The following is a 26,225-nucleotide window of genomic DNA, read 5'->3' as shown; positions in this document are numbered from 1 at the left end:
ACCTGCACGAGTCATAATTTTACTCTTTAAAAATTGCACCTTGCTGGTGCAGCCTGCTTTGTTTGGTAAATTGGCTAGCTGGACTGCTATCCATATGTGTGTGTGTGCGTTTTTTTTTTTTTTTTTTTTTTTTTTTTGCCAGCTAGCCATTTCAGCGCAGAAAAAAACATCCATTTAGGGAAAAAAAAAAAGTGTTTGTTCTGCGCTGCCGTCCGGACAGGGCGACACAATAGTAGTGTAACGCTTGCACGTCCGTTGCCTCTTCCCCCTTCCTTCTTCTTTTTTTTTTTTTTTTGTGTGTGCGTTGAAATGTATGCCTTACGTGTGTTATATATATATATATATATATATACCTACCCGTACCTGCATACAACCATTTGAAAGAAAATGCTGTTTTGTAATTTTTTTTTAAACTAAACTTAGCTTTTCAAAAGTCAAAGAAGGTGCTCTCCTCACCCCCGCTGGGGGGTCAGGAGGGGGAATCGTTTCCTTTTTCTCTGCATCAGGAGAGAGGACGAATAGGGGCATAAAGGAAGGTGCACGTTGATAGGGCTACATATGTGCACCTTACATGGGGGATTAAAAAAACGTTCCCATTTTGCTGCTTATTAACGGACGAAAAAAAAAAAGAAAAGAAAGAAAAGAAAGAAAATTATTTGTGGGGTGCAAGCGATAGAGTGGCTCCGCTCGGGGTGGCAGCAACGGGTTGGTATTCAACGCAGCTTCGTAGCGGTTTGGGGCAACTTCAAGGCCAATTCTTCCTCGCCGCTCCGCCGCTTCACCACTTCACCGCTTCACCATTTCACCGCTTCGCTACTTCACCGCTCCCCCGCTATCGGAACATATCGAAGATGAGCAGGAAGAGGGAGGTGCACACGAGGACGAAGAAGATGAGCGAGTTCATGCTCTTCTTGTTTTGCATTTTGCTGAGGTAGGTATTCCCTTGGGCCACGTTCTCTATGCTCTCCTCCACCACGTGCTCTATCATGCTCAGGTTCTCATTCTGCTCATAAATCTTTGTAACAAAAATGTTCATTAATTTGCTTATTTTGGCGATTTTGTTCTTCGTTTCCATGATGTAGGTGTTTTCTTCCTTCTCAAAGAGGTCCACGTATTTTTTGAATTCCAGCTGTTGGTTGCTGCCCAGCAGGTAGTTATCACTGCTGCTCTGGGGGGGGAAGAATTCCCCCTTCCCCTTTTCCGCCTCCTCCTCTTCTACGTAGTTGTACGTGTCGAATTGGACTCTCTTGTCCCGTCGCTTTCTCAGAGGGGCGTTTTTCATAGGGTCTTCCTTCGGCATGGTCTGTTGCTTGGACCCCTCCTCTAAAAGGTACTTCTCACGTTTCTCCTTTTCTGCTTGATGGCCGAGAGGGTTTTCCCCTTTTGGGAACTCCCCAGTGCTGTAGCTCTTGATGGAGCTACCGAAGTGGTGATAGCTTGTGTGGGCCACATCATGTTGGGAGGCGCCTCCTCCATTCGTTGGGCCTAAAAGTGCACCCGGTTTTCTAAAATGGCCATCACACGAACCGGTGGCGTATATATAACGGTTCAGCCTATTCAGGTAATCAACGTTGCACTTGATGCCCTTCACATCGTAGAAGCAGAAGTTCGTGTACTGACTCAGCTTCAAATGGTAGCTACTTAAGTTATGCTCATACTTATTAATAATGTCTATGAAAATGCCAAGCAGATTGTTCAGGCAGAGCAACACTTGCTTGTGCGTTTCCGTCTTGGTCTTCAATTTTAAAAGGTCAATGTCTTCTGATATTTTGTTAACAGCGTAGAGTAAATTGCCCTTACTTTTGACTCTGGTCTTTTTCTCCTTCACGTGAATGCTTCGGGGGACTGTGAGGTTGTACTGCCGCAACGTGTTGTTATCTACGTAGTCGCAGTTGGCAAGCAGGTTGGTATAAATTTTGCTGCTCTGGATGAGGAACTCGTCCTTGCACTTGATTTCCCTGCGCGTGAGGGCCACGCCTTTGTCGCGCTTCCTGCATAGGCGCGCGAACTCGTCTGAGCGATCCATTTTGGGGGGTGGCCGCTCGCTTCGCCAGCTGCGCACGTTTTGGCGGTTTCCTCGACGCGCTTTTTTGCCGCATCGTTCATGTGCCGCCTTCGCATGGGGAGCAACTTCCTCACGGGAAAAATCGCAAAAAGGAAAAAAAAAAAAATTCACAGCACTTGGGATGACCCACCGGGGAGCAACATTACCGAGGTTAAGAAGTTTGCCAAAAAAAAAAAAAAAAAAAAAAAAAATCAGTTCGGGAGGGGCAATATATTCCCCAACTCCCATTACGTAAAAAAAAAAAAAAAAAAAAAAAAGGGGTATGGGTATGCCCCACATGGATGGAGGATACATTTGCCTGTTCTGTTCATGCGTACCAGCCGAGCGACACTGCAAAGGGGGGAGCAGTGTGGCGCTGATCTGTCACAGGGGGAAGGGGAAAACTCTCCCTGAGGATGCGTATGGGCGTGCCCACCCTGCCGAGTAGCTCCCCTAACCATGCCTACCGGCACGCCTACCCCAAATCGAGCATCCTCCCGCGCAGCACGCAAATGGACTTCCGGCACACATCGCGCATGTACTCGTTGTACCTCTCGTCGGCGTACATTTTATTTTTGGCGGCGTAGCTGAGCAAGCGCTGGTAAAGGTGAAGGGCCTGCTCGACGAAGCTCCTGTCGTTCACCGTGGACAGCGTTTTGCACACGTAGAAGAATATGTCAAAGTAGGATTTTTTTTCCTCCTCCGATTGGAAGGGGGAAGCTGCGTTGGTCAAAGCGGCGTTGGTGGAAGCCGCGTTGGTGGAAGCCGCGTTGGTGGAGGCCGCGTCGATCGAAGCTGCGTTGGTGGAGGCCGCGTCGATCGAAGCTGCGTTGGTGGACTCCCCCCCTATCTGGTAGGTGCCCAAAAAGAAGAGGTAATATTGCACAGCCTGTCGGATGATCCCCTTCTCCTGCGCGGTGAGGGGCCCCCCGATGTGGTCGTCAAAGCTGAGGCTCCTGTTTCTGTTCAGGTCATTCGTGTGCATATTATCCATACGGGTGTTGCATTTGAGGCAGATGAAAATGTCCTTCAGGATGAGGGCGCACTTGAGGGCCATCTCCCTCTGGAAGGACAAGTACTGCGGGTGTGTTATCTGGGCCAAAGGGGCACTGATGCAATTTAACATGTGCCTGCAGTTCTGCATGTACTGTTCATGCGAATTTGTAAAAAAATTAAAGTAAAAATAGGACTCACTGGAATTCAGGAGGATATCTAAGTGTAGCGTTGTCTCCTCGTGTAGGGAGAAATATGCCAGCGTTTTTTTTTTATATTTTTTTATCTTCTTAAATAGAAACTGTATTTCGTCAAAGTTGCGGCATAGGTAGTGTGCATGTTTGCAATGCCCTGTGCAGGTGGGGTGTGCCCCTCCGTGGGGGGTCCCCAGAGAAGGGAGGTGCCACTGCTCAGACTGTTGGTTAGCCCTTCCCTTGGAGAAACGTCTATACAGCTTCTTCATCTTGTCCGTGGCTAGCTTGGCGTACTCTGCGTGGCCAAAGTTGCACACGTCGAATTGCATGTGGGACAGGCTAACTCTTTTAAACTGGAAGGTTTGCAGGAGGTCCGCGGCGTGGTCTGCCAGGTGGACGTTCGCCCAGGGGGTGGCGGCGGTGGTAGCGGCGGTTACTGTTGTCGCGTCTGCCGCCATCGCTTCATTCACTTCTACTGCCGCCGTCGCTTCTTTCACTTCTTTCACTTCCTTCGCGTGCGCCCAGACCTGGGAGAAGACCTCCCCCACCGAGCCACCCACTCGTTTGATGCTCCCCCGAAGGAACGCCGAAAAGGACATCGGCCCATTCGCCCCAGGCAGGGCATGCTGGCTCCGCCCGAGTTCCCCCTCCGCCGCTTCATCCGCCTCAAAATTGAAGGTGTTACTACCTACAATGTGCTCACGTATAAACTCGTAAGCGATGTTGCTATCGCCCACGAGGGAGAAGACGTCTCCCAGCAGCTTTGATGGAGTTTTCCCTCGACTTGAATAATGGGTGGGTTCTTCATTTGATATGGTTTTCACATCGGAGGGTCTCACCTGTATGGTGCTTTCCAGGTAGGACGCTGCTCCTAGAGCATCCTCCCCCTGCCCGCTGACGCCAGCGCGAATGCAAATTTTGTTTCTGCGGAAGTGCTCCCTAGTGTGGAAGTACTCCCCTTTTATGCAACTCTTTGGTGGGTTTCCCCCGTTTTGCCTGTTTCCTATGTTCCCCTTTTTCCTCTCCACTGGGGGACTCCCCACATGTGTGTCGCTCCTACCACCGCACCCTTGAAGCAACGAACGAATGGTCCGCTTGACCTCCTCCATGCGCCCATATATCTGACAGGCCCTTACGTAGGTGCTGTCTTCCTCTTCCTCTCCTCCCCCGCTCTTCTTATACCGCAAATAATTGTGCTTCAAAAAAATGATGTAAATCTCGAGCAAGTTCCTATACGCCATGTACTCATACCGTTGGGAAATTTTTTTTTTTTTTTTTTCTCCCTTGAACTGATGAAGCAACTTGCTAACGTCTTTGCTCATGTAGAGGCAAAACAGAACGAGGTGCTCGTAAATGCTAAGCAGGTGTAGATCTAGGAAAAGGTAACTACATTCGCTGATGCTTTCGAACAGGGACGTGGCTGTTTCTATTATTTTGTTAAGCTTCTTCTCAATCTGGGTGTCGGTCCTTTTCTCTCCTTCCCCTGCACCGGAAAAAACTGGGTCCCCATAAAAGTGAAAATCCTCTTGTGTTAACTCCTCATTCAGGTAGACAAGCTCATCATCTGGGGGGCTCTCCTTGGGGGTTCCCACTACGGGTTCTTTACTCTCGATTAGAAGCGTCGAGCTGCACTCCTCCCTGCACTCCTCCCTCCTCACCTCCTCTATGTCACTCTTCAGAAGGGAGGAGTGCAGCCCGATGCTCCTCATCGAGAGGAGAGTGGACGCCGTGAAGAAGTTACACTCGAGGAACACCTGGTTGATGTGCTCGACGAGGTTTATCATGTTTTGGAGGTACTTGTGTTTTTTTCTCCCTCCCGCGGGGTTATGCGACCCGTTATGCTCCCCATCTGCCGCTTCCCCCGCGATTGCCCTCTGCTCCCAATTTACCGCTCCCCCCTTGTGGGCGTACTGGAGGAAGAAGCAACTGTGCGTGAGGAAGAACAAGCAGGCGTGGGCGTCCCCCGCCCGTTTGCAATTCAACCCCACCATCTTACACACACGGGATAGGAGCCTCGCCACAGACACGTCGAACCTGAGGCACACTTTCCCGTCTACGCACACGTAGTGCTCAATTTCGCTGTCCTTAAGGTGCGGGAAGGAAACCAGCAGGAGGAAGAGGCTGACGTGCAGGTGGTGGTGCTTCTCCCTGTCGCCACTTACCAGGTGCATGTGGTAAAAGCAGAGCGCGAGGTACAGCAGGCTGAGGTGGAAGGCCCCCCCCTCCCTTCGCGCAGCGGGGCAGTCGCCCCGGAAGGGGTTACCACTGATGGGATCGCCACTACTGCCAACGTCACTACTTCTAACGCCATTGCTGCTAACGCCACCGCTGCTAGCACCGCTCTGCTCCTTCCTGTCCGCCTCCCCAGCGTCACCATCGCCCTCCTCCTCTATAGGCTTCCCCCCACCCCCCTTCATCCCCCTCAGCAGCAGCGATATGCACAAGTGGAACCCCTCCGTGAGGTCCTCGCACAGTTGGGCAACGTTACATTTTTTATCCCCCTGGCCGGCGCTGTTGCCCCCTTCCGGGGTTGCCTCGTCGGGTAATTTCTCCCTCAAGTCGTCCCCACCATTGAGTACCCTCCAGCCATCCTGCTGGGGCGACATTTCCTCCCGTTTGAAACTCTCCCCATGTTTGTTTTGACTTAGTTTTTGCTTTATCTCGTGTATGCTTTCTTCAATTTTTTTTTTTTTTTGCCTTTCCTGCTTGAGCTCCTCCCCTCGTTTGGCCTCTTCACTCTTCGCCATGATTTTATTAACCAGCAGGATGAAATGAATTAAGTAGTCGCCGACCAAGTCGCTGGTCTTTACCTCCTGCAGTTGTTTTAATTGGCGCAATTTCTCGCGCAGGAGATCCTCCGCGTCTCCCCATGAAATCGAGTTCATCGCGACGGAAGAGAAGCACAGAAAAGGGGTTGTCCCACCGGGGGGAAAGTCACGCAGAGCAGCGTAGAATAGCAACGCAGCATAGCAACTTAGCAAAGCAACCTATGCATGCTCGTACGTGTGCTTGGCTCCGCTGCGCTAACGCGCGAGGCGGGAAATTGCAGTTAAAAAAAAAAAAAAAAAAAAAAATCACAAAAAAGGAAAGTCCATTTGTGCATATCAGTGGGAAACCCCGTCACGCATGCGCTCCTGTGCGGCCAAACAAAATGGCGGGAGTCGTCCTCCCCAGGCAAAACCTTACATAGGGTGTTCCATAACAGATGATGTGGTGAAAGCCAGCCATTTGTTGCACCTCCACCCGCAAGGGGAGTCAAAAGGGGGGAAGTCAACAGGAGCAATTAAAACTTTTCCCGCAGCGGCGAAGGTGCAGGCGCCGCTCGCTTGGTCAGCCTGTCAATTTAGCTGTCCGCTTGGTTAGCTTCACCACCGCTTGGCCAACTTCTCCCCCCCCAACTCACACGTACGTCTCGATGAACCTGTTTAAAAAGGCACAAATGGAGAGGTGCCTCTCCTGCATGTTCGCTTTGCTCGTCTGGAAACGGATCTCCCCGCAGGCCTGCAGAAATGAAAGCAGCTTCATGTAGGCACATTTTGGAGGGAGAAAGGAAAAGAAAAAAAAAAGGAGAAGAGAAGAGAATAGAAGAGAGGGAAGCTTCCACCAAAAGGGGACGACCCAAACACGAGCAACGCAGGGAAGCCGCGTCCCCACGCATGCACACATCTGAGGTGTACCTTCTTCACCTGTTTGAGGCGAAAAATTAGGAGCGACACAAACGTGGGATGGTAATACATAACGAGGTAGATTAATCCCAAATTTTGGAGAAAGTACTTAAGCCTTTTGCTCCTCTTGCGGGTTGCTTCTTTCTCCTTCAGTGTGCCTTCCCCTTCTACGTCTTTTCCCAATTCGACCTCAAATTTCAGGTTGAGGAGGGAAGCAATGAGGCAGTCCTGAGGGGATGGATGGGATGGAGGTGGCAATGAGGTAGTCGCGGCGTAACACACCACTACAGCTATGCTAACGCGGGGAAGTGACGCAGTTGCCGCTTGACACATCGCGGCCGCCATGCCAACCTGCAGGAAGAGCGCGGGGTGCCGGTCCAGGAGGGCGGCCAGAACGGAGGCGTCAAAGCGCAGGAAGAGCAGCGACGAAATGGTGAAAAGAACCTTAAGCGCGAGGAAAAATCCGCGCTCGTCCGTTCGAATGTGCCCAGCGGAAGCATTGAAGTAGTTGCGTTCGAAGAGGTAGGACTCCGATTTGGCTGCTTGCCCCTTTGAGGGCATCAAAAAAAAGAAGTAGTAGTGAAAAAAGAAATTCACAGAAAAGGAAAGGAGGCTGCTTATATTGCGGGTGAACAGTTGGTCGTCCATCCTTTTGCTGTACTCGTCTTCACATATGATGTAGACGAAGGGCACTCCGTTCAGCTTGTCAATTGGTATGTTGCACGGAAGAACTAAATCGTAATCTTGGGAAAAAAAATTATGAACATGTTCAGGCGGAAATTTCACCATGTGATGATTTTGAACAATCTGCACAGACTCTACAACGTTAAAAATGCATTTGTAAAAAATGTCATACAGGATTTTTATGTGCACAATGTTTTTCATGGATGGGTCGAGTATGAGGAGAAAGAGCTTCGTTACGAACTGCTTGCTGTGGATGTACCGATCTGCATGCACGTGTTTTATAATTAGGAGGAAGGCCAAGAAGTCCCTTTCCTCATCTGCCCAGATGGCGAACAGCTCCAGTAGGCCCAGCAGATCGTCCACGTAGTGCCCATTTTCGAAGAGCAAATAGTTGCAAAGGAGGTGCATCATGGAGGTTAGCTGCGGGTTAAAATCTTCCTTCAGCGTTTTGAAAGGTTCCCCTGAGCGATTCAGTTTGTCCGGTTCGCCGGATCGATTCACTGCTCGCTGTTCGCCGGACCGATTCACTCCTCGCTTTTCGCCCGACCGATTCACTTCTCCCTGCTCGCCCACCCCGCGGAGGTGGGACTTCACATCCTTAAAGAACTCAATCACAACTTCGATCGCCTTTTTGATTTTGCCTATAATGGTGTGCAGCTCGCCCATGGGGAGGTTCACTCGGGGGGGGGGGTCCCCTGCTGAGTCCGCCGCCTGTCCCTTTACTGCGCAGACCCCATCTTGGCCGATAAAATTAACCACATGCTCGATGTTGCGGCAGATGAGTGGGATGATCTGCCGGGAGGAGGTCCCCCCAAAGGGATAAGTGTCCCCCCCCATGTGCTTCTCTCCCCCTATGTGCTTCATCACCTGTTCTGCAAAGAGGTAAAGCTCTACGTTCATATAAGATAGGGGGGTTTTTAAAATGTCGACGCTTCTCTCATTTAGGAAGGAAAAGCTCAGACAGGAGTAGACACTGGAAAAGAGGGTGTAGAGGACCTCCTTCTCCTCTTGCACCTTCACTTTGGAAAAAAGGCAAATGATATTGGCATACAGTTTGTATACGCTCCTTCTTTCCAACACGTTTAAGCAGCCTTGCTTCTTTATATGAACGTTCAGATTGATTTGGCACTTCATTGAGGTGACTCTGTTTTGGCTATACGTTTCGATCACTCTGTTGAGTAGGTGGAAGTACTCCTGCACGAATTGGCTGCCGCTCAGCTTTAGCAACGTGTTGTTTAGGAGTAGCAGGGTCATGTCTACGCTTCTGCTGTTCAGGAGGCACTCCGCCCCCCGCACGCGGTTCAGCACAAGGGAGGCTTTGTCCGGGGGGGGCGCAGCCCGGTTAGGGGGTTCCCCGTTAGGGAGTCCCCCGTTATGGGTTTCCCCTTTGGGGGGGGTTTCCCCCTTGGGAGTGTTTTCTCCATTAGGGGTGTTTACCCCTTTTGGGGTTTCTTCCCCCTTGGGGAGTTCTTCCCCTCCGTTGCACTCCCCCACCGTTGAGCGCATCACCTCCACCATCCGGATGTTCTCGCTGAGCGCGTCGAAAAGGAGCTCCACCAAGCTGACGGGCTCAGCGAGAACATCCTCTTCTCCGGAGGAGGGGTCCTCCCTGGAGGTATCCCTCGAGGTATCCCCCTCGAGCATGTCTCCCCCTTCGCCGACTCCTTCGCTGACCCCTTCGCTAACCCCTTCCCTGACCCCTTCTATGACTGCTTCCCCCACATGGAAGTCTTCCCTCTTTTCCCCCCCATGGAGGGACTCCTTAACCCCCTTGAGTCCGCCCCGTGCCCCTCCGAAGGGCGCTGGCGGGGGAGGACTCCCCCCTTTCTTTAGCCGCTTCTGCAAAAAATACATGTCGGCGTCAAAGCTGACGCTGTTCCCTTCTCGAGGAAAAAAGGAGTTGTCCACAATTTCCCCTTCTTTTAAAAACGGTAGCATCTTCAGGAGGTACTCCAGGCATTCGCAGTAGATGTCGTTGATCCCCTCGGTGCTGTAGTTCCCCCACGCGTCTTCCAATTCGTGTGATCTTTCCGATCCGTCTGATCCGTCCGAGCCTTCCCCCTTTCCCTCCGCCCTGGCTCTCTTGGCCCCCACCTGCTCATTCAGCTCATTCACAAAATCGCAGTAATAAAAAATAATTGAGTTAACAAAAGGCATGCACCTTCTCAAGTAGGCCTGAGTCGACTCAGCCACTAAGCTGTTAACTAGCCGGAGAGCAAACAGCTGGAAGCAGTTGTCCGACCGAAGTAGAAACGAAATGAAGTGAACATCGATGCATTGGGACACTTTTAATTTCTCCCCTTCTTGTAGATAGCTTGTATATCTGGACAGCTTTAAAATGTTGCCAAATTTCTCCTTGGCGTTTTCGCTCTTTTTTATCCTCCTCAGGATGGCCTTTATTTCGTGCACTTTGCTCAGATCGTTGCTTTTCTCCCCCATTGTTTGTTTTGCGGGAATTTTCTGCGCATTTTTTGTGCATTTTTTGCGTATTTTTTGCGTATTTTTTGCGTACTTTTTGCGCATTTCTGTTCACTCACCAACGAGTGGGGAAGCGGAGGAAGAGCGGCGCGGACAAACAACGTGGTGACAGGAAAATGAAAGAAAAAAAAAAAAAAAAAAAGTCACTTCTTCCCCCGGTGAGGTGCAGAGAAAAGCAGCCTCTTTCGCAGCGAACTGGTCAGGCGCGCCGATGCAAAAAGTGGACGCGCCGTTGTTGCGTTTGCTTCGTGGAAGTTAGCACGGTGAAGGTGAGAGCGGTGAAGCGGTGAAGCGGTCAACCTGGTCAGCTTCATCACTTCGTCAGCGGTACTTTGACCCGCTTGGCTCTATTTTTACGAGCGACTGGTGGTGATCGCTGAGCAGTGGGCGAAGAAGCAAACGGAAACGTCACGGGTATAGGAAGTAGGCCGCGCTGTGAAAATATTGGAGATTCCTTTGGGGCTTCCCCTTCCAACGACCTTTCTTCATCTTAAGGGTCCCTCGAACCCCTTGATCGCTTCATTATTTTTCGGGAAAAAAAAACAAACGGGTGGGTTAACGGAGGAATAACGCCACGGGGATAGGCACGCGCGCATGTGCTAATACTCATATGTATGCTCCCCTCTCCTCCGCTTTGCAACAAAACGCGGCCACAAAACAACATCCAAGGGGCCCGTGTTGTAAACAGAGCTATGCTGTGCAGCTATTTCCCCATTTGTATTTTTTTTTTTTTTTCTTTACTCATTCTCCCCTTCGGCTCCTTCGAACTGCAAATGAAAGAAAACGAATAAGATGGGGGGAAAATGTTAAACACACCGGGGTGAGGGGCACTCCACGTGCGTCCCTTTTTGTAACAATCGTCGCAAGTGGGGAGGCAGCGAAGCGGGTGCATTTTTCCATTTCGCATTTGTTTTTTATATTTTTTTTTTTTTTTTCCTTTTTTGGAAGATACCTTTTGTTGTTTTTCCCGAAGATAAACCCTTCGTGGGAGACCTGCATTTGTGTACGTTATTTTTTTTTACGCAAATTTACTGGGTCAGCACAGAAAAAGAGGGAGGTGGAAATGGGGCCTCCCTTCTTCCCCACCCCCAACGCTGCTTACATATTTGGGGAACCCTTTGCAAAACCAGGCGTAGTTCCGGAAGCTTTTAGGAAGGCCCTTTACTCTTTAAGGGGGAAAAAAGAAAAGTTACAAATGGGTTGAGTTTCGCGTGGTTGATTTTTCCGTTTCTGCGTCGCTTCAACTTATCGTTGTGTGCTTCACCGTTGCGCAGAATGGGAGCTGCATGTGCTTACCCGTTAGCTGTGGACATCTAGGGGGGGGGGAAAAGGGGGAGTATCCATTTCGTGTGTATTTTTTTTTTTTCCCTTTTCTTTTCTTTCCAGCAATTTTTAAGAAGGCCTTACCGTGAAGTAGTCGCAGTCGACTTCCCTGCATTTTTCTGAAAAGTATTTTAAAAAAGAAAAGATAACGTGGAATCACTCTACTGTTTTGGCATCCTCCATTTTGCCAATTTCTGTTCGCCTACAGTGGGGGGAAACAACTTTGCCTCTCCTGGTACCGTATAGCTCCTCCAAGCGCAAAGCTGAGTTCATCTCGAACACGACATCCTTCTTTTCGCACACCCCTGTAATGGTGAAAAGAAATTTGGGAGCTTCTTCAGCGTGGTGACCGCCAGTTGTGTGTGTCTGTTGGGGAATTCCCCTTAACCGCTCAGCATATGCATCTCCCGACGGGGTGGCCAATAAAGTGCCCCCGTTTGACCTTGAACATTTGGAAACACTTCGTAGTTGTGGGGCAGCCTTCCGCTAACTGTCAAACGGGGGGAAGTGCGGTGGAGCGGTACAGCGGCGGTGTGGGTTTGCGGCGGTGTGGGTTTGCGGCGGTGTGGGTTTGCGGCGGTGTGGCTGCTCGGCTGCCTCCACTTGGCTATTCCGCCACTCCGCGCTTAAAGACAAAGGGCGCCCGCGGAAGTCGCCTTTTTTCTTATCCTTTACTGTAAGACATTTTGACATAAATCTGAGGGGTATCAATTGGGGGAGAAAAATGAGGAACCAAATTTTCGCCCACTCAGAGGTATGCTCAGGAAGGCCCATGAGGAGCGGCCATCCCACTTCATCCCCTCATGCGCATAACACAAATTGTTAACTCACCTTGGAGTTCCTCTGAACCGTCGCATTTGTGTACGAGGAGGACTCACACAGTGTATACCCATCGGAATTGAAAATGATAAAAACGCAGTTGCTTAGGGAGTTACACCTGATTTGGGGGGGAAGGGAGGAGAGAAAAAAAAGTTCAAAGGGGGTACTCCTCTGAAGGAAGGAGAAACAATGCGGGGAGTTGTTCCAATTTAAAATGGGTCGTGTGTTTACTCCTTCTCCGCCTCGTTCACGTCTATGTATTTTTTCCTGAGCAGTGGTTTTTCGCACAGGGCGTTTCTTCAAAGGGGGGGAGGATCTTCTCGTGAGAAAGGGGAAAAAACTCTGCGGTGTGTAGCTGTACATCCGCCAATCTGCACAGCCTCTCCATTTACACGTCCTCCACATGAAGGTACAGATCCTCCTTCGCCGCTTCGGCTGTGGAATGGGGAGGGGGCAAAATGGAGGCGGTGAGGAGGTAAGAAGTTGAGATGGTAAGCAGGTAAGAAGCTGAGGTGGTAAGCAGGTAAGAAGCTGAGGTGGTAAGCAGGTAAGAAGCTGAGGTGGTAAGCAGGTAAGAAGCTCGGAAGGTGAGAGGGTGAGAAAGACCGCTCCACCCTTTTCAGAAAAAACCTTCAAACTGAACATCCCAGGTGTTGTCGCCCCCTCTTCGGGCCTTCACGTTATCTACAAGAAGTGATCAACCAGGTGGGGCAAGCAAATGAGTACCTCACAGACACGTTAAGGTAGAAATGAAATTTCCTCCAATTTTCTCCCATTTTTGGGAAACTCAAAATGGCGTAGAGGTCTTTACGTACACGTGGGGAATTCCTCCAGCGCCTCCGATGTGCAGGTGTATTTTACGACAAGTTTGTGGAAGTCCTTTATCAGGGATAGGATTTTGAACGTTTCGTCGTTCACGGGGATCTGGGGTGCACAAAAGTGGGTGCGGGGTGCATAAGTGGATGTGGGAAACACACGCAGAGTAAATATAAAAAACACTTTAGTGAGGACCTCCCCCCCAACCAGCAGTACCACCTCTTTCTCAGTGCTTCCACCCCACCGAAGCTCACATCAAATGTGAGGCTCCACCCAATTGTGCATTTTTACATCGCAGCTGGGTTTCCCTTCACATAACATCTGAACAACCGGCAGGGTGTGCGGCGCGTCTGAGGGGCCTGTGGGAGTCCATATGGTACAAAGGGGTCATCGCGTCGGGGCGTTTTCGAAGATGGGCCACTCGCACAAGTGTGCGCATGTGTCCGTCAGCACAAACGCTCCGCGTGTGAATGTGTACGCCAGCACACCCCCCGCATGTTTGCACTTGGCACGCGTGGCGCCACTTGTGAGGTAACTTTTTTTTATTAGAAAATGATCGACGGACGGATTTCCATAGCTAGCGTCCAAAATGTGCACAGACTGGGGTCCCCCACAATGTAGAGTTATCCTTTCGTTTAAATTCCCGCTTAGGATTTTTACAGGGCTATTTGGCTTTAAGCCGAGAGAGGTATGGTAGCCGCACAAGGTGGTGATTAGCACCACGAGGGGGGTCAATCTTAGGCGATTCATTTGGGGAACAAAATGGGGAAGGTGGTGGGGAGGCGCACAAGTGGGGCAAGTTACTCGAGAGAGGCACCAAATTGATAAAGCGAAGTTTGCTTCACATCGAGGGGGGGTCTCCCACCTCATAAATAATGCGCACACTGTTAACGATGTTGCAATTTGACGAAAAGTCCGTCACTCCTGGTGAGTTCTGTGTAGGTACACAACGGGGGAAGTGTGTGTAGAGAGGGGGGGTCAAAAAATCCCGCGCGTATTTAACATGCACATATGGGTACACCTTTTGGAGGAAGCGAATCGAAGACATTGCCATTTATTTTTCCTTTCTTTTACCTCCTTTAATTGCGGCGCGATGATGGGCGGGGTTAACCCGAGTGGTACGCGCAAAGGGGTAGGCAGTTGGCATCCGATTGGTTCGTCCCCCATTTTGTGGTCCACTTGGGGGAAGTCAAAAAGGTGAAGGAACAAACGGGGGAAGAATATGCCCAAACTGAAATTTAACCAAACGGGGGAAAAATATACCCAAGCTGAAAATTGACCAAACGGGGGATGCTTTCCCCCCCTTTGTAGACTTCGCCCAAACCGTTTAATCTGTGCCGAACGGGAACTTCAAAATGGCTTCTTTAAGGATGGTACCATGCAGCGCTTCGCTAACTTGGCCTTCACTCATCCTTTTATGGTCTACCCCAAATGGCAACATTTTTTTTCCAAAAAAAAAAGGCTGGCCATTATGAAGCATTGTAATGTTTATGCACAAGTGGGACAACGCGGGGCGCTTCCAAAAAGTGCGCAATGCGCGAGGGGAAAAAAAAAAAAAAAAAAGAAAAAAAAAGAAAAAAAAGAACAAATGGGTAAATAGGTAAATAGGCAAATGGGCAAACAGCCAAATATCCAAATAGCCAAATAACCGAGTAGCCAAATAGCCAAATAGCCAAATAGCCAAATAACCGAATGAGCAACTTCAATTCCTTCCAACCATTTAAACGATTGGCACTTTATTAAAACATTCCAATTTTTTCTAAAGGGATACTTTTCAAATTTCCTTTTTTGGAGCTTGCCCAGCGAAGGAACATACATACCAGGGGGAAAAAACAAAAGGGAGCCATTCGCAACAGGGCAAAAGTGAGCACCTTGGCACCTGCGCAATTGCGCCCACTGTTGTAGAACACAAGTGAGCTTCCCCTTAAAGAGGCGCAAAAAATACATCTGCGTAAAACCCCTCCAGGGGAACCCATTTTGCACGTTTGTCAAAAATAAATCAGCGACAGGCCAGCACATGAGACCAAGCCTTCCTTTGCCCCCCCAGAGCAGGTACAGTCTTGCTCATTTACAGTTGCGCCGCGCACACGTACGTGCGTAGATACGTAGTGCCCACAGTGTGGGCATACCCACTGCGCCGTAGTGCCAACATGTGTCCCCCAAAAAATGAAAACGAACGTGGCACGGAAGGCCAACCGGCAAAAAATACAGAAAGCGCTGACACGTTGAAGAGAAAGCTCAGCGAATTGTACGCCGAGGAAGGTTGCCAATATGGCGAAAATGGTCAACCAGAAGATACCTCCCACTTGGTTAGCAGTGGAAGTGCCGGGAAAAAAAGAGAAACTGCCACGGAAAAGCGTAACCCTGAAGAAGTTCGCGAAAAGGAAAATGCACATGAAAAGAAGGAGGACAATGAGGTAGACCAAAATGGACAAACCAGTACCTCAAAAACCAACACAAAAAAGCATAGATCCTCAACTGATGAACCACCAAATAGGAGGAAAAAAAAAAAAAGGAAAAAAAAATTTAATGACAATGGAGAAGTAACAAAACCGTCGAAACAAATGATCAGAATAAATTACCTCCTGCAAGCATCATTTCTAATGAATGAATTGAACCCGAACATCTCAAGGGAGTATATCAAAACGATGAGGAAACTTTCGAACAAGTTTTTAATAAAACACGACAAAAAATTTAAGAAGCTCTTCTGCAAAAAATGCAACTCAGTCCTCATCCCAAGTGCTACTTGCAAAGTTTCTGTTAACCCACTAAATTTGAGGAAGAAAAAAAAAAACAAAAATGAGGAGGTGAGTAGCAATTTGAACGGGAAGCTGAGAGATGAATTTCTGGTTTCGTACCGCTGTAACTACTGCCAGCATGACACGAAATTTGTTTACGAAAATGGTTTGACCGCTCCGCGCGCGAATGGAACGGAGGCCGTCTGACGGGGACGCACATCACAAGTGGGTGAAGAAGCGCATGTCCAACTGTGTAAAAATGTTTAGCAGGGGGGGGTGCTCCGCAAAGTGGAACAAAAATTCTGAGCAATTTGTGCAAAGGTAAGACATTTTAAAGGGGGAAAAAATCCCGCCAACCTCCCCCCACATGCACACACAGCTTGTAGAATTGTAAGCTTTGTTCGGTTAAAACCAGAAATGCGAAAAATGAAAAAAAATGAAGCAAAGCAGAGTGGAGCAACACGAAGTTAACAAAATTACAAGCAATAATCCGTTTCCACAAGTAAACTTACAAAATGGAGCTTTTTTTTTTTTTCCGCCCCCCCTTTTTTTTCTGCTTTTTTTAAATTTATGACATAAATATGCACAGTGAAGGAACGCCAGTTATGAAGGCCACGCAAATGTGGCCCATTTTTTTTTTTTTTTTTTTTCGTTTGAAGTGTCCAGATTTGTTTGCAACTGCACTTCATTTTCTCATTCGTAAAAGGGAAGAGTAAAAATATTCAATAGCTCCCCTGCTTATTGAAATTTTTGCATAAATTTTTCCCAATTAGCAAACTACCTGGGAATTAATCCTTTTCGCCATCGCAGCATATCTACAAATTTGTGCACATGTGTGTGCGCGAAGGGTTGCATATAAATGCGCATTTATATGTATATATATATCATATGCACATTGTTTACCCATACAAACTGACACTCCCTTTTCGATAGAAATTTATTCACCCTTTTTTTATCCCAAAATGATACGCCCTTTTTGCGTAAAAGTTACTTTCCACAAGTGACAGTTCCTACCGCTAAGTACACAGTTGTTGAAGCTTAGAGATTTCAACAGAAAAGTTATTGGGGTGGGAAATATGAACGTGGCATAGCAAAATAAAAAGTAGCAGCTTTTTTTTTTTTTTTTTTTTAAATGAACAAAGTTGATAAAAATAAAATTCGCGCATTTTTCTTAAAAAAAATATGACCATGCAATATTTTTTTATGGTTAAAATTAAGTCACAATATCGAAAGCTAGCCATTTTTTTTTTTTTTTTTTTTTTTTTTACAACACTGCAACAATCTTGCTTGTTCCTGTTGGTGCATTCGCGTGTTATTTCTACTTAGGATTGCACAAAAAAATGGGGTATGAATATTTTTTCACGAATATATGAATTTTTCAAGATATTTGCGCTTGTATGTGTTTCTTCTAATTGATCTGGTTTTAACATTCGCTTTGTTTTGTTTGTGTTTTTTTTCAGGTCATCACCCACAGCACTTTTTTTAACACGTACATGTGTATATAATATGTGTATATAATGTGTATATATACATGTATATACGTAATAGCCTTTTTTTTTTTTTTTTATTTTGTACACTTATTTCTTCGCATAGCTACCAGCAACAGGATAAAATGCACATGAACAAATTTTAAAATAGCTTTTTTTTTTTTTTTTTTTTTGTACATGTAAATGTTACCCATCAGCATGCTTTAAAATTTTCATTTTGTTTTTTTTTTTCATTCTCTGCACATTTTGTTTTTGTATTAAAATTGTGATGTTGTTTATGTATACATACACCTATGCACGCATTTGTAAAATACGTCCGCCCCTTTGTTTGTTTTTTGTAGTGACTTTTAATTGGCTAATTTGTGTAACATAAAGGAAAAAACCCTTTTGAAGAAAAAAAAAAGAAAAGAAAGAGGCTACGTAGACGATTTTTGCGCGTCACTTTTGCGCGTCACTTTTGCGCGTCACTTTTGCGCGTCACTTTTGCGCGCCATTTTACGTGCCATTTTACGTGCCATTTTTACGCACCATTTTTATGCGCCCCTTTTGCGCGCCACTTTTACTCACCAGTTGTAATGAATAATCTCACCAGAGATGGACCCAAACGACAGTAAAAACGCGGACCCGTCAGCCGACTCAACAAGTGAAAGACAGGAAGACACCGCAGCAGGGACCCAAATGCAGGATGAAAACCCAAAGAAGATAGATGAAGAAGAAAAAATTGCAGGCGTAGAAGCAAATGAAAATGCCCCAACTGCTGCCAATGATGTTGTAAATGACACACAGGCGGGGGCGAATAACTTTGATTCTTCGAATAAGGACAACAACTGCGACATGGACGCTACTATCAACTCGACCGAGGCGAACAGCCAAAATGTTTCAAAGGGAAACTCGATCGAAAATGCGACGGAAAATGGGGAACATGACGAAAATGGCCAAATCAGAGAGGGTGAGAATGGCCTGAATGTGGAAGACGCGTCCAAATTGGTCAAAGAAGGAGATGAACACGTGAACAAAGAGGAGGCTTTAAAAGAGGGGCAACAAGAGGCTGAGAAGGAGGACGAAAAGGAGGCTCAACATGAGGCTGAGAAGGAGGACGAAAAAGAGGCTCAACGTGAGGCTGAGCAGGAGAACGAAAAGGTGGCTCAACGTGAGGCTGAGCAGGAGAACGAAAAAGAGGCTCAAAATGAGGCTGAGAAGGAGGACGAAAAGGAGGCTCAACATACAGCTGAGAAGGAGAACGAAAAAGCGACTCAACATGCAGCTGAGGAAAACGAAAAAGAGAACCTTCCAAGCAGCGAAGGCAAACCGCTTGAGGGCGCACCCATGAGCAAACAACCGGAGACCACCTTTCCCCCCAAAGCGCCCCCCACATTTAGCAACAACGAACCGTTATACATCGAAGTGAAAGGACTCCTCCAAGTCCTCAACGCTCAGGATTTTGCCAAAAACATGAGTATGGAAAGTTTAAATTTAGGAAAAAAAAACGAAAATGTACCGATCAGCAAGCGCTCACTTAGTGTGCCATACAAGGGAGTTTCGAAGGGAATTCCAAAGGACATTAACAGGCAAAGCAGTAAAAGTAGTAATGCAGCTGTTCAGAAGTTTCCAGGGATGCCCAAATCAGCAGGTCTGCCCAAATCAGCAGGTCTGCCCAAATCAGTAGTTCTGCCGAAAAGACCTCCTCTGCCAATTAAGTCGCCCATAATAAATCCGCCAATTACATTGAACAAAAGTAACCTCCTTAAGGAGGGAATTACCGGGAAGGCGTTAGACACTGGTAAAGGAAAAAGCATTTTTCGAAATTTGCCAAAGAAAATTCCTCCACCGGAAGTAGCAAAGATAAAGCCCAAAGCGATGATTAAAACGAATTTTATCCCAACCAAAGAAATTAACAAAGACGAAAAAGAGAATGAACTGCTGCCAAAAGAAAAAACATCTTTGAACGTAACTCCAAAAGTGTTACCCTTTCTGATTAAAGAGAAAAGTGTTAAGCATAAGGCTCCTCCCAAGGGTAACATAAAACACACCTTGCATTTTCTTAAGAGAGCTGCAGAAGTAGGAAGCAAAGAAGTTGATGAATCTGCGACGGAAAGGAAGGAAGATCTAAGTGGGGCCACTAAGCATGCAAGAAAAAGCTCTCTAATCACTCGAAAATTTATAGAAAAGCCCAAAAATATACAAAAAGGTAGCCTCTTAAAGATGGAAGCTATGAAAAGAGGAAAGGCAATTTTAGACACAAAGAAAATTTTAGCCAAAAAACCCATTTCCAGGTTGGTAAGCGAGTCGAAGGCGAGGGAAAAGGATAGAAAGAAAAAGGTCCTGCTTAAGAGCGTACAAGAGAAAGAGGCACAACCGTTGGAGGGGCCTCTGGACATCGCTGCCCCTAAGGTAGACGACACTGCAGAGGTAGGTACTGAGAAGAGTCCCGAAAAGGAAGAAGAACCCACTGAGGAAGGGGACCAAACGAACAATGAACAGAGAAACGCAAATGAAGATCCCAAGGAAGAACCTCCACAGGTAGATAAGGAAGAGGCCGTAGTGGTTGAAACGGAACACATCACAGAGAGGGAAAAAACGTTAGAAGAAAAAAATGAATCCGAAATGGAAAGATATGGGAAAGTCGTGCACGACTTGACGAGAAGCGAAACGGAGAGGCCTGAGGGGGCAGGTGAAGTGGTGGGGGAAGCCGTGGAGGGGGAAGTCGTGGGAGAGGAAGTCTTGGGGGGTGAACGGGTAAAGAAGCTGGACGATGCGGCTGGCGATAACGACTTGGATGCAGGAAAGGGCGAAAAAAAAGCGGAAGAAGGGGAAAAAGAGGAAAAAGAAGATAAAGTGGAAAAAGAGGCAAAAGAAGATAAAGCGGAAAAAGAGGAGAAAGCCGAAAAAGAGGAAAAAGCGGATGGTGAAGAGCAAGGGGGAAATTCGACTGGTGGCCTAAAGGGGGTAGGGCCGGAAGAGTTGGAAGGGGGAGAGAAGGGAGATGAAGCGGTCCAACCAGCGGAAGAGAAGGGAGACGAAACGGTCCAACCAGCGGAGGAGAAGGGCGAAGAAACGGCCCAACTAGCAGAACCGGCGAAACCGGCGCTATCAGAATCGGACGAGAAAAAGAAGGGGCCCGAAAAACCGAACGAAGCGAAGGAGGCGAAAAAAACAAAATTCGAGGCTAAGAAAGGCGCGGACCAGAAGCTAAGCAAAAAGGTGCCCAAAAGAAGCGACAACGCACCGGCAAAAAAGGATGAGGGAGGGGCGCCGCTAACGATGAAGGCAATTGGAAAGGTGCCATCAACGATGAAGGCAATTGGAAAGGTGCCATCAACGATGAAGGCAATTGGAAAGGCGCCTCTATCCATGAAGACTATTGGAAAGGCGCCAATCACCATGAAGACTATTGGAAAAGCGCTGCTCACCATGAAGACCATTGGAAAGGCGCCGCTAACCGTGAAGACCATTGGAAAAGCGCCGCTCACCATGAAAGCCATTGGGAAGGCACCCCCAACCGTGAAGCAAAACGCAAAGCCGGAATTGGCCCTAAAACACAAGGCGACGATGAAAGGCAGCCCAACGTTACTAAAATTAAAGACAGATATCACAGGCAACGTGAAAGAAAAGAAGAGCGTAAAAAATGAAAAAAGCAGCGACCCGATAAAAAATGGAACTAGCAAGAATTCGCCCCAAAGAAAGAGCACCCTCTTTTTGAAGAAAGCTAACACTTTTAAAAAAGCTACATTGAGCAAAAATTCTTTGAAAGATGTAGATGCAGAAAAGAAGAAGCTTCTAAAAAAGCTAGATACATCTATGAGTGATAAAAATGGGAAGATAGATGCAGAAAATGATTCCATTTCCATGCCAAGTAAAAACCTCTCCAAGAAAGTTTCCTCTACATCTATTAAAAACGCCTTGTCCATTTTTAAGAAAAAAACGTTGAGCAAGTCCAAGACGGACAGCATTCACGAGATCATGTCGAGTGGGGGCAACCACAACGCGATTGTTTCGTCAAAGTCGGAAAATATTTACAGCTTGTTGGAGCAGAAGGAGGAGGGGCGAGAAGCGGAAGCAGATGGGTTGCTCACCAAAAAGTTGCTCAGTTCGAAGGATCTAAGAGCGGGGGCGGAATCGGGCTCCTCCGACGAGAGCGACCATCAAAGAGAAGGCAAAGATGAAGGCAAAAATGAAGGCAAAAATGAAGGCAAAGATGAGAGTCAAAATGGGAAGGAATCTCCGCCCCCCATGGGGAAGAACGAAGAAGGCATCCGTTCCAAGGGGGGGGAAGAACCCCCCAAGATGGCGGCAAACCCCTCTTTGAAGAAATCCAAGTCGCTCAAGAAGCTCAAGTCCAAGGCGAGCAAAAAAATGAACATGAGTGATGAGCTGTCAATAGGGGAAGAAAAGGGAGCTAAAAAAATTGCCAAGCTGAGTAGCTCCAAGAAGATAAAAAGTGCCATGTCTCAAATGAGGTTGGAGAGGAAAATGAAAAAGCTAAAATCTGAGATTTTAAATAAAGGAGCAAGTGGTGTAACCAAATTGAAAGACAAGAAGGGCCCCAAAAAGTATAAATCGACCACTGGAAATGGGAACAGTAAAGCTGCCAAAGGAGTGGGAAGTGAATCCTTGTTGGAAAAGGAATTAGTCAAGATGAAGTCCTTTAAGGATAAATGGAACAAAGATTTTGCAACTCCAAGGATAGGAGGCGTGGATTCTTCCAGTAGCTTTTTGGCCCAGGACAAATCGGAAATGTCTAACGCTGATTCGTCCGATGATAACGCCCCCCACTCGGTTACCTCTCCTTCGGTGGCGTCCAAAAAGCTGCGAAAGAAGAAGAAAATGAGCAACCGAGCGAATGGTGTTGTGGGTAACCGCGCGAATGGAGTTGTGGGTAACCGCGCGAATGGTGTTGTGAGTAACCGCGCGAATGGACTCGTGAGCAACCGCGTGAATGGCCCTACCCGCGCAGATGACGCGCCCAAAAAGAGGGCAACCACCGCGAAGGCTAAAAGAACTGCCGCCAGCTCCAGCGTCAAATCCATGGAACATAGGACTGTGAGCGACTTGGAGGAGGCAGCGCAGCCCCTCCCGGTTGCAAATAAAGACAGCGCGGCAACGAAGATAAGCGGCACAGAAGGAAGAAGCAGCGGAGGGGAAAGAAGAAACAGCGGCGAAACAAACGCAGGGATGCTAAAACTGAGAAACGCCTCCCTGTTCAATTTTAACCGAATCAAGTCGGCGAACACGTTGAGGAACTTGTCAGTCCAAGTGAAGTTAGAACCTCCCCCCACGGAAGAGCCATCCCAAGGGGAACCCAATTTGAAGGTAAATAACTTATGCTCGAAAACGCCAGCGGTGGGTAGAAGGACAAGTGGGAGCATCACGAAAAATACCAGCTGGATGTTTGGCAAGTGTTGCTCAGTAGGGAACAGCAGCACTGACTACGTCTACGAGAGAAAAGAACCCGCCATCCAGAACTTCAGCTCCCTCTTTAACGTGAATAATAAGTATGTGCCGCTGAACGAGAACTTGCAAATGGCTCTCCTCTCTGGAAACAGCATCAAGCTTTCAAATGTTTACGAGTCTGATTTGCTCGGCAGGGGTGAGTGGGCGCTGAACAGGGGGAGTCTGCGTGGGTCGCTCGGCGGCAACAAGGTTGGTGACGGGGGTCCTTTGCGCAGACCGTTGAGCGGGCTGATGAGTAGGCCGCCGAGCAGGCCGGTGAGCAGCCAGGTGAGTCGCCGGGTGAGCGGTCAAATGGGTGGTCAAATGAGCCACCAACTTAGCCATAAAATGAGCCATCAAATGAGCCACCAACTTAGCGGTCAAATGAGCCATCAAATGAGCCACCAACTGAGCCACCCACTGGACGGACGGAGTAGCCTCCCCCTGAACTGCAAAATGAATTCTGCAGCATACTCCAACAAATCGCTCCTAAATAATAGCAGCCCCCTGGAGTTAAGGAGAAGGCCCTCCTGCAGCACAACTGTGAATTACTGCAGTTGTATATAGAGGGGGGTGCCGGTGCGGGGAGAGACTGCCCCTACGGTTGGAGCGCTTCACGGTGGATGATTTCTCCCCCGAAGAGCGCGCAAGAGTAAGCAAGTTATAAAATGTATGCGCAAGTAGGTACATAGGTAGATACGCTATTGCAACATTTTACCAGCGTGATGTTTTTTTTTTTTTTTTTTTTTCCGCCCTTCCTTTTCATTATCAAAAAATGTTACCCTTTGGTTGTTCTTGCCTCCATGCGTGTCGATAATTCTTTCGCAGAATTGAAATTTCGTAGCCGTGCATGACATGAGCGATGTAATTATTTTACGTCCAAAGGGGGAACGCGCTTTTTCCCTCCCCCTGCTGGGTGCTTCCCTCTTTCCTTTTTTTTCCTTTTGTTTTCGTTTTCCCCCCCGCAGCAATGTGCACACACACAGAGGTTTCCCCTATGGGCGACTACACGCAAAAGGAGCGCGGCGAACACTTTTTCGTGTCCTCCAGGCAGTCGAAAAAAGTGGGGCAGCTTTTGCAAAACTAAAAAGGGGGACCTTCGCCAGGCGGGAAAGCATATCATTTTAATATCACTTTAATATCACTTGAATGGCGCTTAAATGGTGCTTAGGCCAAATTAGCCGTTTAAAAAGGGCAAAGGTTTGCGAAAAAAAAAGAACATCAAAAGAAGGGGGCAAGTAAGACAAGCAAAACTGAAATGGCTTCTTCCTAACATGCTCGCATCTCCTGTTGTGCGATTTTGTTTGCCCCTTTTTTCCTGTTAGTGGTTAGTCGTTGGGCCCACCTTGCGCTTGTTTCAGGTGCTCTTTCAAGTGGTCATTTTCCTCATACAGGTGGTTGATGTGCCTTCTGTATAGGTCAATTTGCGCTTTGTAAATGGAGGGGAGGCTTCCTTGTCTGCAGGGCGGCACTGTTAGATCCGCCGGGGGATCCTTAACCGGGTGGTCCTTAACCGCGTGGGCCTCAACCGAGTGGTTCTTACCCGGGTGGGCCTTGACCAAACGTTCATTCTTCCTAGTGAGCCTCTGCTTGCTCCTCATCAAACTGTGTGTGTAAAAGACAAAGTCGTTAATCACACTTTGTTGCAGCTTAATTAAACTTAAAGAGTCATTGTAGCTCTTAATTAACCCAGTTAGCATTTGCGCCGTTTTTTCCGAGTGGGTAGAGAGATTCACCACATCATATGTTGGCACGTGGACATGCTTCACCATCACTTCGCTGTTAAAAATGTTAAAATTGTTATGCTCATCGCACTTTATAATTTTTTCTGTGTATGTAGAAAGGGACAAATCATTTTCGTGCAATGTGTCATTAATAAGGGTTATGTGATTTTCACTCAAAAAATTTTGCTGGGACGATTTTGCGTTGCATTTTGTTTTTCTCTTTTCTTCCTCTTTTAACTGCAAAAAATTGAGGAGGTATTTTTTTGCATAAATTATATTTTCACCATCATACGATATGTCCTGTGTGTAGCCATTTGTAACTTTCCCTCCTTTGTGTTCACTCTTGATGGTGCTTAACAAATTTAATTCTTTCAGGAGGGAGAAATTTTTAATCAGCCTGTTGGCAATTTTTATTTTGTCTTCCTTGTAGGTATCTTCGCACTGCATATCTTGGCTGATCAGTTTGTTTACATCGCCGCCGCTCATTTTGGTGTGTCCCCCCTCCGTTGGCTAATTCATGTTGCTCGCTCGTCCCGCTGCGTCTGCGTGGGGGAGCATCTACGTTGGTATGCGCGTGTGTATATAAGCAAATGCGTATTCATATAAGCAAACGCGTATACATATGTGCAAATAACCGTTCGTGCGTTTTTCCCCCACGTGGGGTTGCCTTCTTCGCCCCCTTTTTGCAACTCTCCCCTTCGCTATGTCGCCCTCTTAACAGTTGTAAAAATCTTCAGTGCTCTCTTCCGCAATTTCGCACTGTTCGTTGTTGCCGCGCCAGCCAAGCTCTGTTCGCTCCTCAACTGTTCATGTGAATTTTTTCGCCCATCTCCCGTTCTTCCCTGGCATGGGGAATGAACATATATAGCGATGCATGCGTGGGATAATTATATACACGCCTCCTTCACCCATGTGATAACGTGAAAGGGGGGAAAAAACATTACAAGTGGGGCAAACAATTGGGGGGGAAAAAAAGTTCACCAGGCGGCCGACGCGCATGATACAACGCGCGCCGCGTATTACATGCACTTTTTTTTACGTTGGGATGTGCCCATGTACGCGTATATGCGCACGTGAGAGAGAGGCAAACGGGAAAGCAAATGTACTTTATGTGTACACGTGCGAACCGCATTGTCATGCCACGTGAGGGGAAAAAAAAAAAAAGGGTTAAACGAAATGAAAAATTTCGCTGCTTTAATGCCAATTTGTTTGTGCGAGTTACTGGCGCCATCCCTTTTCCATGGCCATTTTTTAAAGCATTTTTTTACGCCTCATACGAATGTTCAGCTGTTTGCTCTTTGCGTCTTGCGTTTTCCTTTTTTGAAACATTGCATTCGTTCAGCGGAATGTTCAGCTCGTCCGCCTTTTTTTTTTTTAACCCCCCGCTTTGGACTGCGGAGGGACCGCATGAATGCTTTAATTTGTCGAACTCTGCGTTTTTGAATTTTCGCGCATTCTTTTAAGAGCGCGAAATGTGGCCACTGCTGCAGTTTTTGCAGCTTTGTGAGCACTTCTTTTAGAGGCCGCCCTGCGTTGTTCTCCCCCCTTTTGGTGGAGTGGCGACTTGGGGAGAGCAAGCAGTGAAGGTGTTTTGTTTTGTTGCTTTGTTTTGTTGTTCTGTTGTTTTGTTTTGTTGTTCTGTTGTTTTGTTTTTTTGTTTTTTTGTTTTGTTGCTTTGTTTTGTTTTTATGTTTTGTTGCTTTGTTTTGTTTTTATGTTTTGTCGTTTTTTTGTCGTTTTTTTGTCGTTTTTTTGTTGTTTTTTTGTTTTTTTTGCCCCGTGGGAACGTTTAACGTTAAGCCGGAGTGCATGCTGTACACACATACGCGT

The 26,225-nt window shown here is 47.4% G+C and overlaps 7 protein-coding genes across 7 annotated transcripts, besides 43 other annotated features; 2 read left to right on the top strand and 5 right to left on the bottom strand.

Annotated features, from left to right (window-relative positions):
* Positions 1-392: 392 nt before the first annotated feature.
* Positions 393-2,026, bottom strand: PVX_116540 (hypothetical protein, conserved; the record flags this gene model as incomplete). Its single annotated transcript, XM_001615552.1, has 1 exon — positions 393-2,026. One exon carries the CDS (start codon positions 2,024-2,026, stop codon positions 833-835), a length of 1,194 nt encoding a protein of 397 aa, XP_001615602.1. The 3' UTR covers positions 393-832.
* Positions 1,070-1,095: a microsatellite.
* Positions 1,927-2,025: a microsatellite.
* Positions 2,027-2,519: 493 nt separating the features above from the next.
* PVX_116535 (hypothetical protein, conserved) lies at positions 2,520-6,627 on the bottom strand (the record flags this gene model as incomplete). The annotated part of the gene is made up of 1 exon (XM_001615551.1): positions 2,520-6,627. Exon 1 carries the CDS (start codon positions 6,114-6,116, stop codon positions 2,520-2,522), a length of 3,597 nt encoding a protein of 1,198 aa, XP_001615601.1. The 5' UTR covers positions 6,117-6,627.
* Positions 3,236-3,348: a microsatellite.
* Positions 5,782-5,803: a microsatellite.
* Positions 6,038-6,070: a microsatellite.
* Positions 6,071-6,091: a microsatellite.
* Positions 6,253-6,286: a microsatellite.
* Positions 6,628-6,630: 3 nt separating the features above from the next.
* On the bottom strand, positions 6,631-10,103 carry PVX_116530 (hypothetical protein, conserved; the record flags this gene model as incomplete). Its single annotated transcript, XM_001615550.1, has 3 exons — positions 6,631-6,732; positions 6,909-7,124; positions 7,248-10,103. 3 exons carry the CDS (start codon positions 10,101-10,103, stop codon positions 6,631-6,633), a joined length of 3,174 nt encoding a protein of 1,057 aa, XP_001615600.1.
* Positions 7,090-7,136: a microsatellite.
* Positions 7,734-7,783: a microsatellite.
* Positions 7,836-7,862: a microsatellite.
* Positions 9,243-9,264: a microsatellite.
* Positions 9,337-9,366: a microsatellite.
* On the bottom strand, positions 10,087-13,859 carry PVX_116525 (hypothetical protein, conserved). The gene is made up of 16 exons (XM_001615549.1): positions 13,553-13,859; positions 13,308-13,375; positions 13,016-13,124; positions 12,831-12,884; positions 12,593-12,635; positions 12,432-12,497; positions 12,213-12,318; positions 12,057-12,078; positions 11,824-11,871; positions 11,621-11,686; positions 11,466-11,500; positions 11,355-11,371; positions 11,161-11,224; positions 11,011-11,051; positions 10,800-10,809; positions 10,087-10,575 (listed from the first exon to the last, which is right to left on the bottom strand). Exons 1-15 carry the CDS (start codon positions 13,764-13,766, stop codon positions 10,800-10,802), a joined length of 963 nt encoding a protein of 320 aa, XP_001615599.1. The 5' UTR covers positions 13,767-13,859; the 3' UTR covers positions 10,087-10,575.
* A 5-nt stretch (positions 13,860-13,864) lies between these two features.
* On the top strand, positions 13,865-15,961 carry PVX_116520 (hypothetical protein, conserved; the record flags this gene model as incomplete). The annotated part of the gene is made up of 1 exon (XM_001615548.1): positions 13,865-15,961. The coding sequence occupies exon 1, from the start codon at positions 15,167-15,169 to the stop codon at positions 15,959-15,961; it is 795 nt and encodes a 264-aa protein (XP_001615598.1). The 5' UTR covers positions 13,865-15,166.
* Positions 14,013-14,040: a microsatellite.
* Positions 15,502-15,542: a microsatellite.
* Positions 15,880-15,911: a microsatellite.
* A 281-nt stretch (positions 15,962-16,242) lies between the features above and the next one.
* Positions 16,243-16,279: a microsatellite.
* Positions 16,266-16,287: a microsatellite.
* A 45-nt stretch (positions 16,288-16,332) lies between these two features.
* Positions 16,333-16,409: a microsatellite.
* Positions 16,410-16,525: 116 nt separating this feature from the next.
* Positions 16,526-16,556: a microsatellite.
* Positions 16,557-16,676: 120 nt separating this feature from the next.
* Positions 16,677-16,712: a microsatellite.
* A 1-nt stretch (position 16,713) lies between these two features.
* Positions 16,714-16,739: a microsatellite.
* A 122-nt stretch (positions 16,740-16,861) lies between these two features.
* Positions 16,862-16,927: a microsatellite.
* Positions 16,928-17,184: 257 nt separating this feature from the next.
* Positions 17,185-17,204: a microsatellite.
* A 945-nt stretch (positions 17,205-18,149) lies between these two features.
* On the top strand, positions 18,150-22,963 carry PVX_116515 (hypothetical protein, conserved; the record flags this gene model as incomplete). The annotated part of the gene is made up of 2 exons (XM_001615547.1): positions 18,150-22,828; positions 22,956-22,963. The coding sequence occupies exons 1-2, from the start codon at positions 18,568-18,570 to the stop codon at positions 22,961-22,963; spliced, it is 4,269 nt and encodes a 1,422-aa protein (XP_001615597.1). The 5' UTR covers positions 18,150-18,567.
* Positions 18,251-18,280: a microsatellite.
* Positions 19,519-19,617: a microsatellite.
* Positions 20,303-20,376: a microsatellite.
* Positions 20,408-20,440: a microsatellite.
* Positions 21,002-21,044: a microsatellite.
* Positions 21,030-21,084: a microsatellite.
* Positions 21,195-21,217: a microsatellite.
* Positions 21,698-21,773: a microsatellite.
* Positions 21,754-21,774: a microsatellite.
* Positions 22,443-22,463: a microsatellite.
* Positions 22,690-22,711: a microsatellite.
* Positions 22,879-22,898: a microsatellite.
* A 48-nt stretch (positions 22,964-23,011) lies between the features above and the next one.
* Positions 23,012-23,061: a microsatellite.
* A 493-nt stretch (positions 23,062-23,554) lies between these two features.
* Positions 23,555-23,585: a microsatellite.
* A 59-nt stretch (positions 23,586-23,644) lies between these two features.
* Positions 23,645-23,669: a microsatellite.
* Positions 23,670-23,815: 146 nt separating this feature from the next.
* Positions 23,816-23,869: a microsatellite.
* On the bottom strand, positions 23,827-25,470 carry PVX_116510 (hypothetical protein, conserved). Its single transcript, XM_001615546.1, has one exon. The coding sequence runs from the start codon at positions 24,879-24,881 to the stop codon at positions 24,000-24,002; it is 882 nt and encodes a 293-aa protein (XP_001615596.1). The 5' UTR covers positions 24,882-25,470; the 3' UTR covers positions 23,827-23,999.
* Positions 23,870-23,889: a microsatellite.
* Positions 24,861-24,886: a microsatellite.
* Positions 25,122-25,148: a microsatellite.
* Positions 25,252-25,304: a microsatellite.
* Positions 25,471-26,225: the final 755 nt, after the last annotated feature.

This window comes from Plasmodium vivax, chromosome 12 (genome assembly GCF_000002415.2).
Source record: "Plasmodium vivax chromosome 12, whole genome shotgun sequence".
Lineage (NCBI taxonomy): Eukaryota > Apicomplexa > Aconoidasida > Haemosporida > Plasmodiidae > Plasmodium > Plasmodium vivax.
Note: the sequence above shows the minus strand (reverse complement) of the source record. Positions and strands in the feature narration are given on the sequence as shown.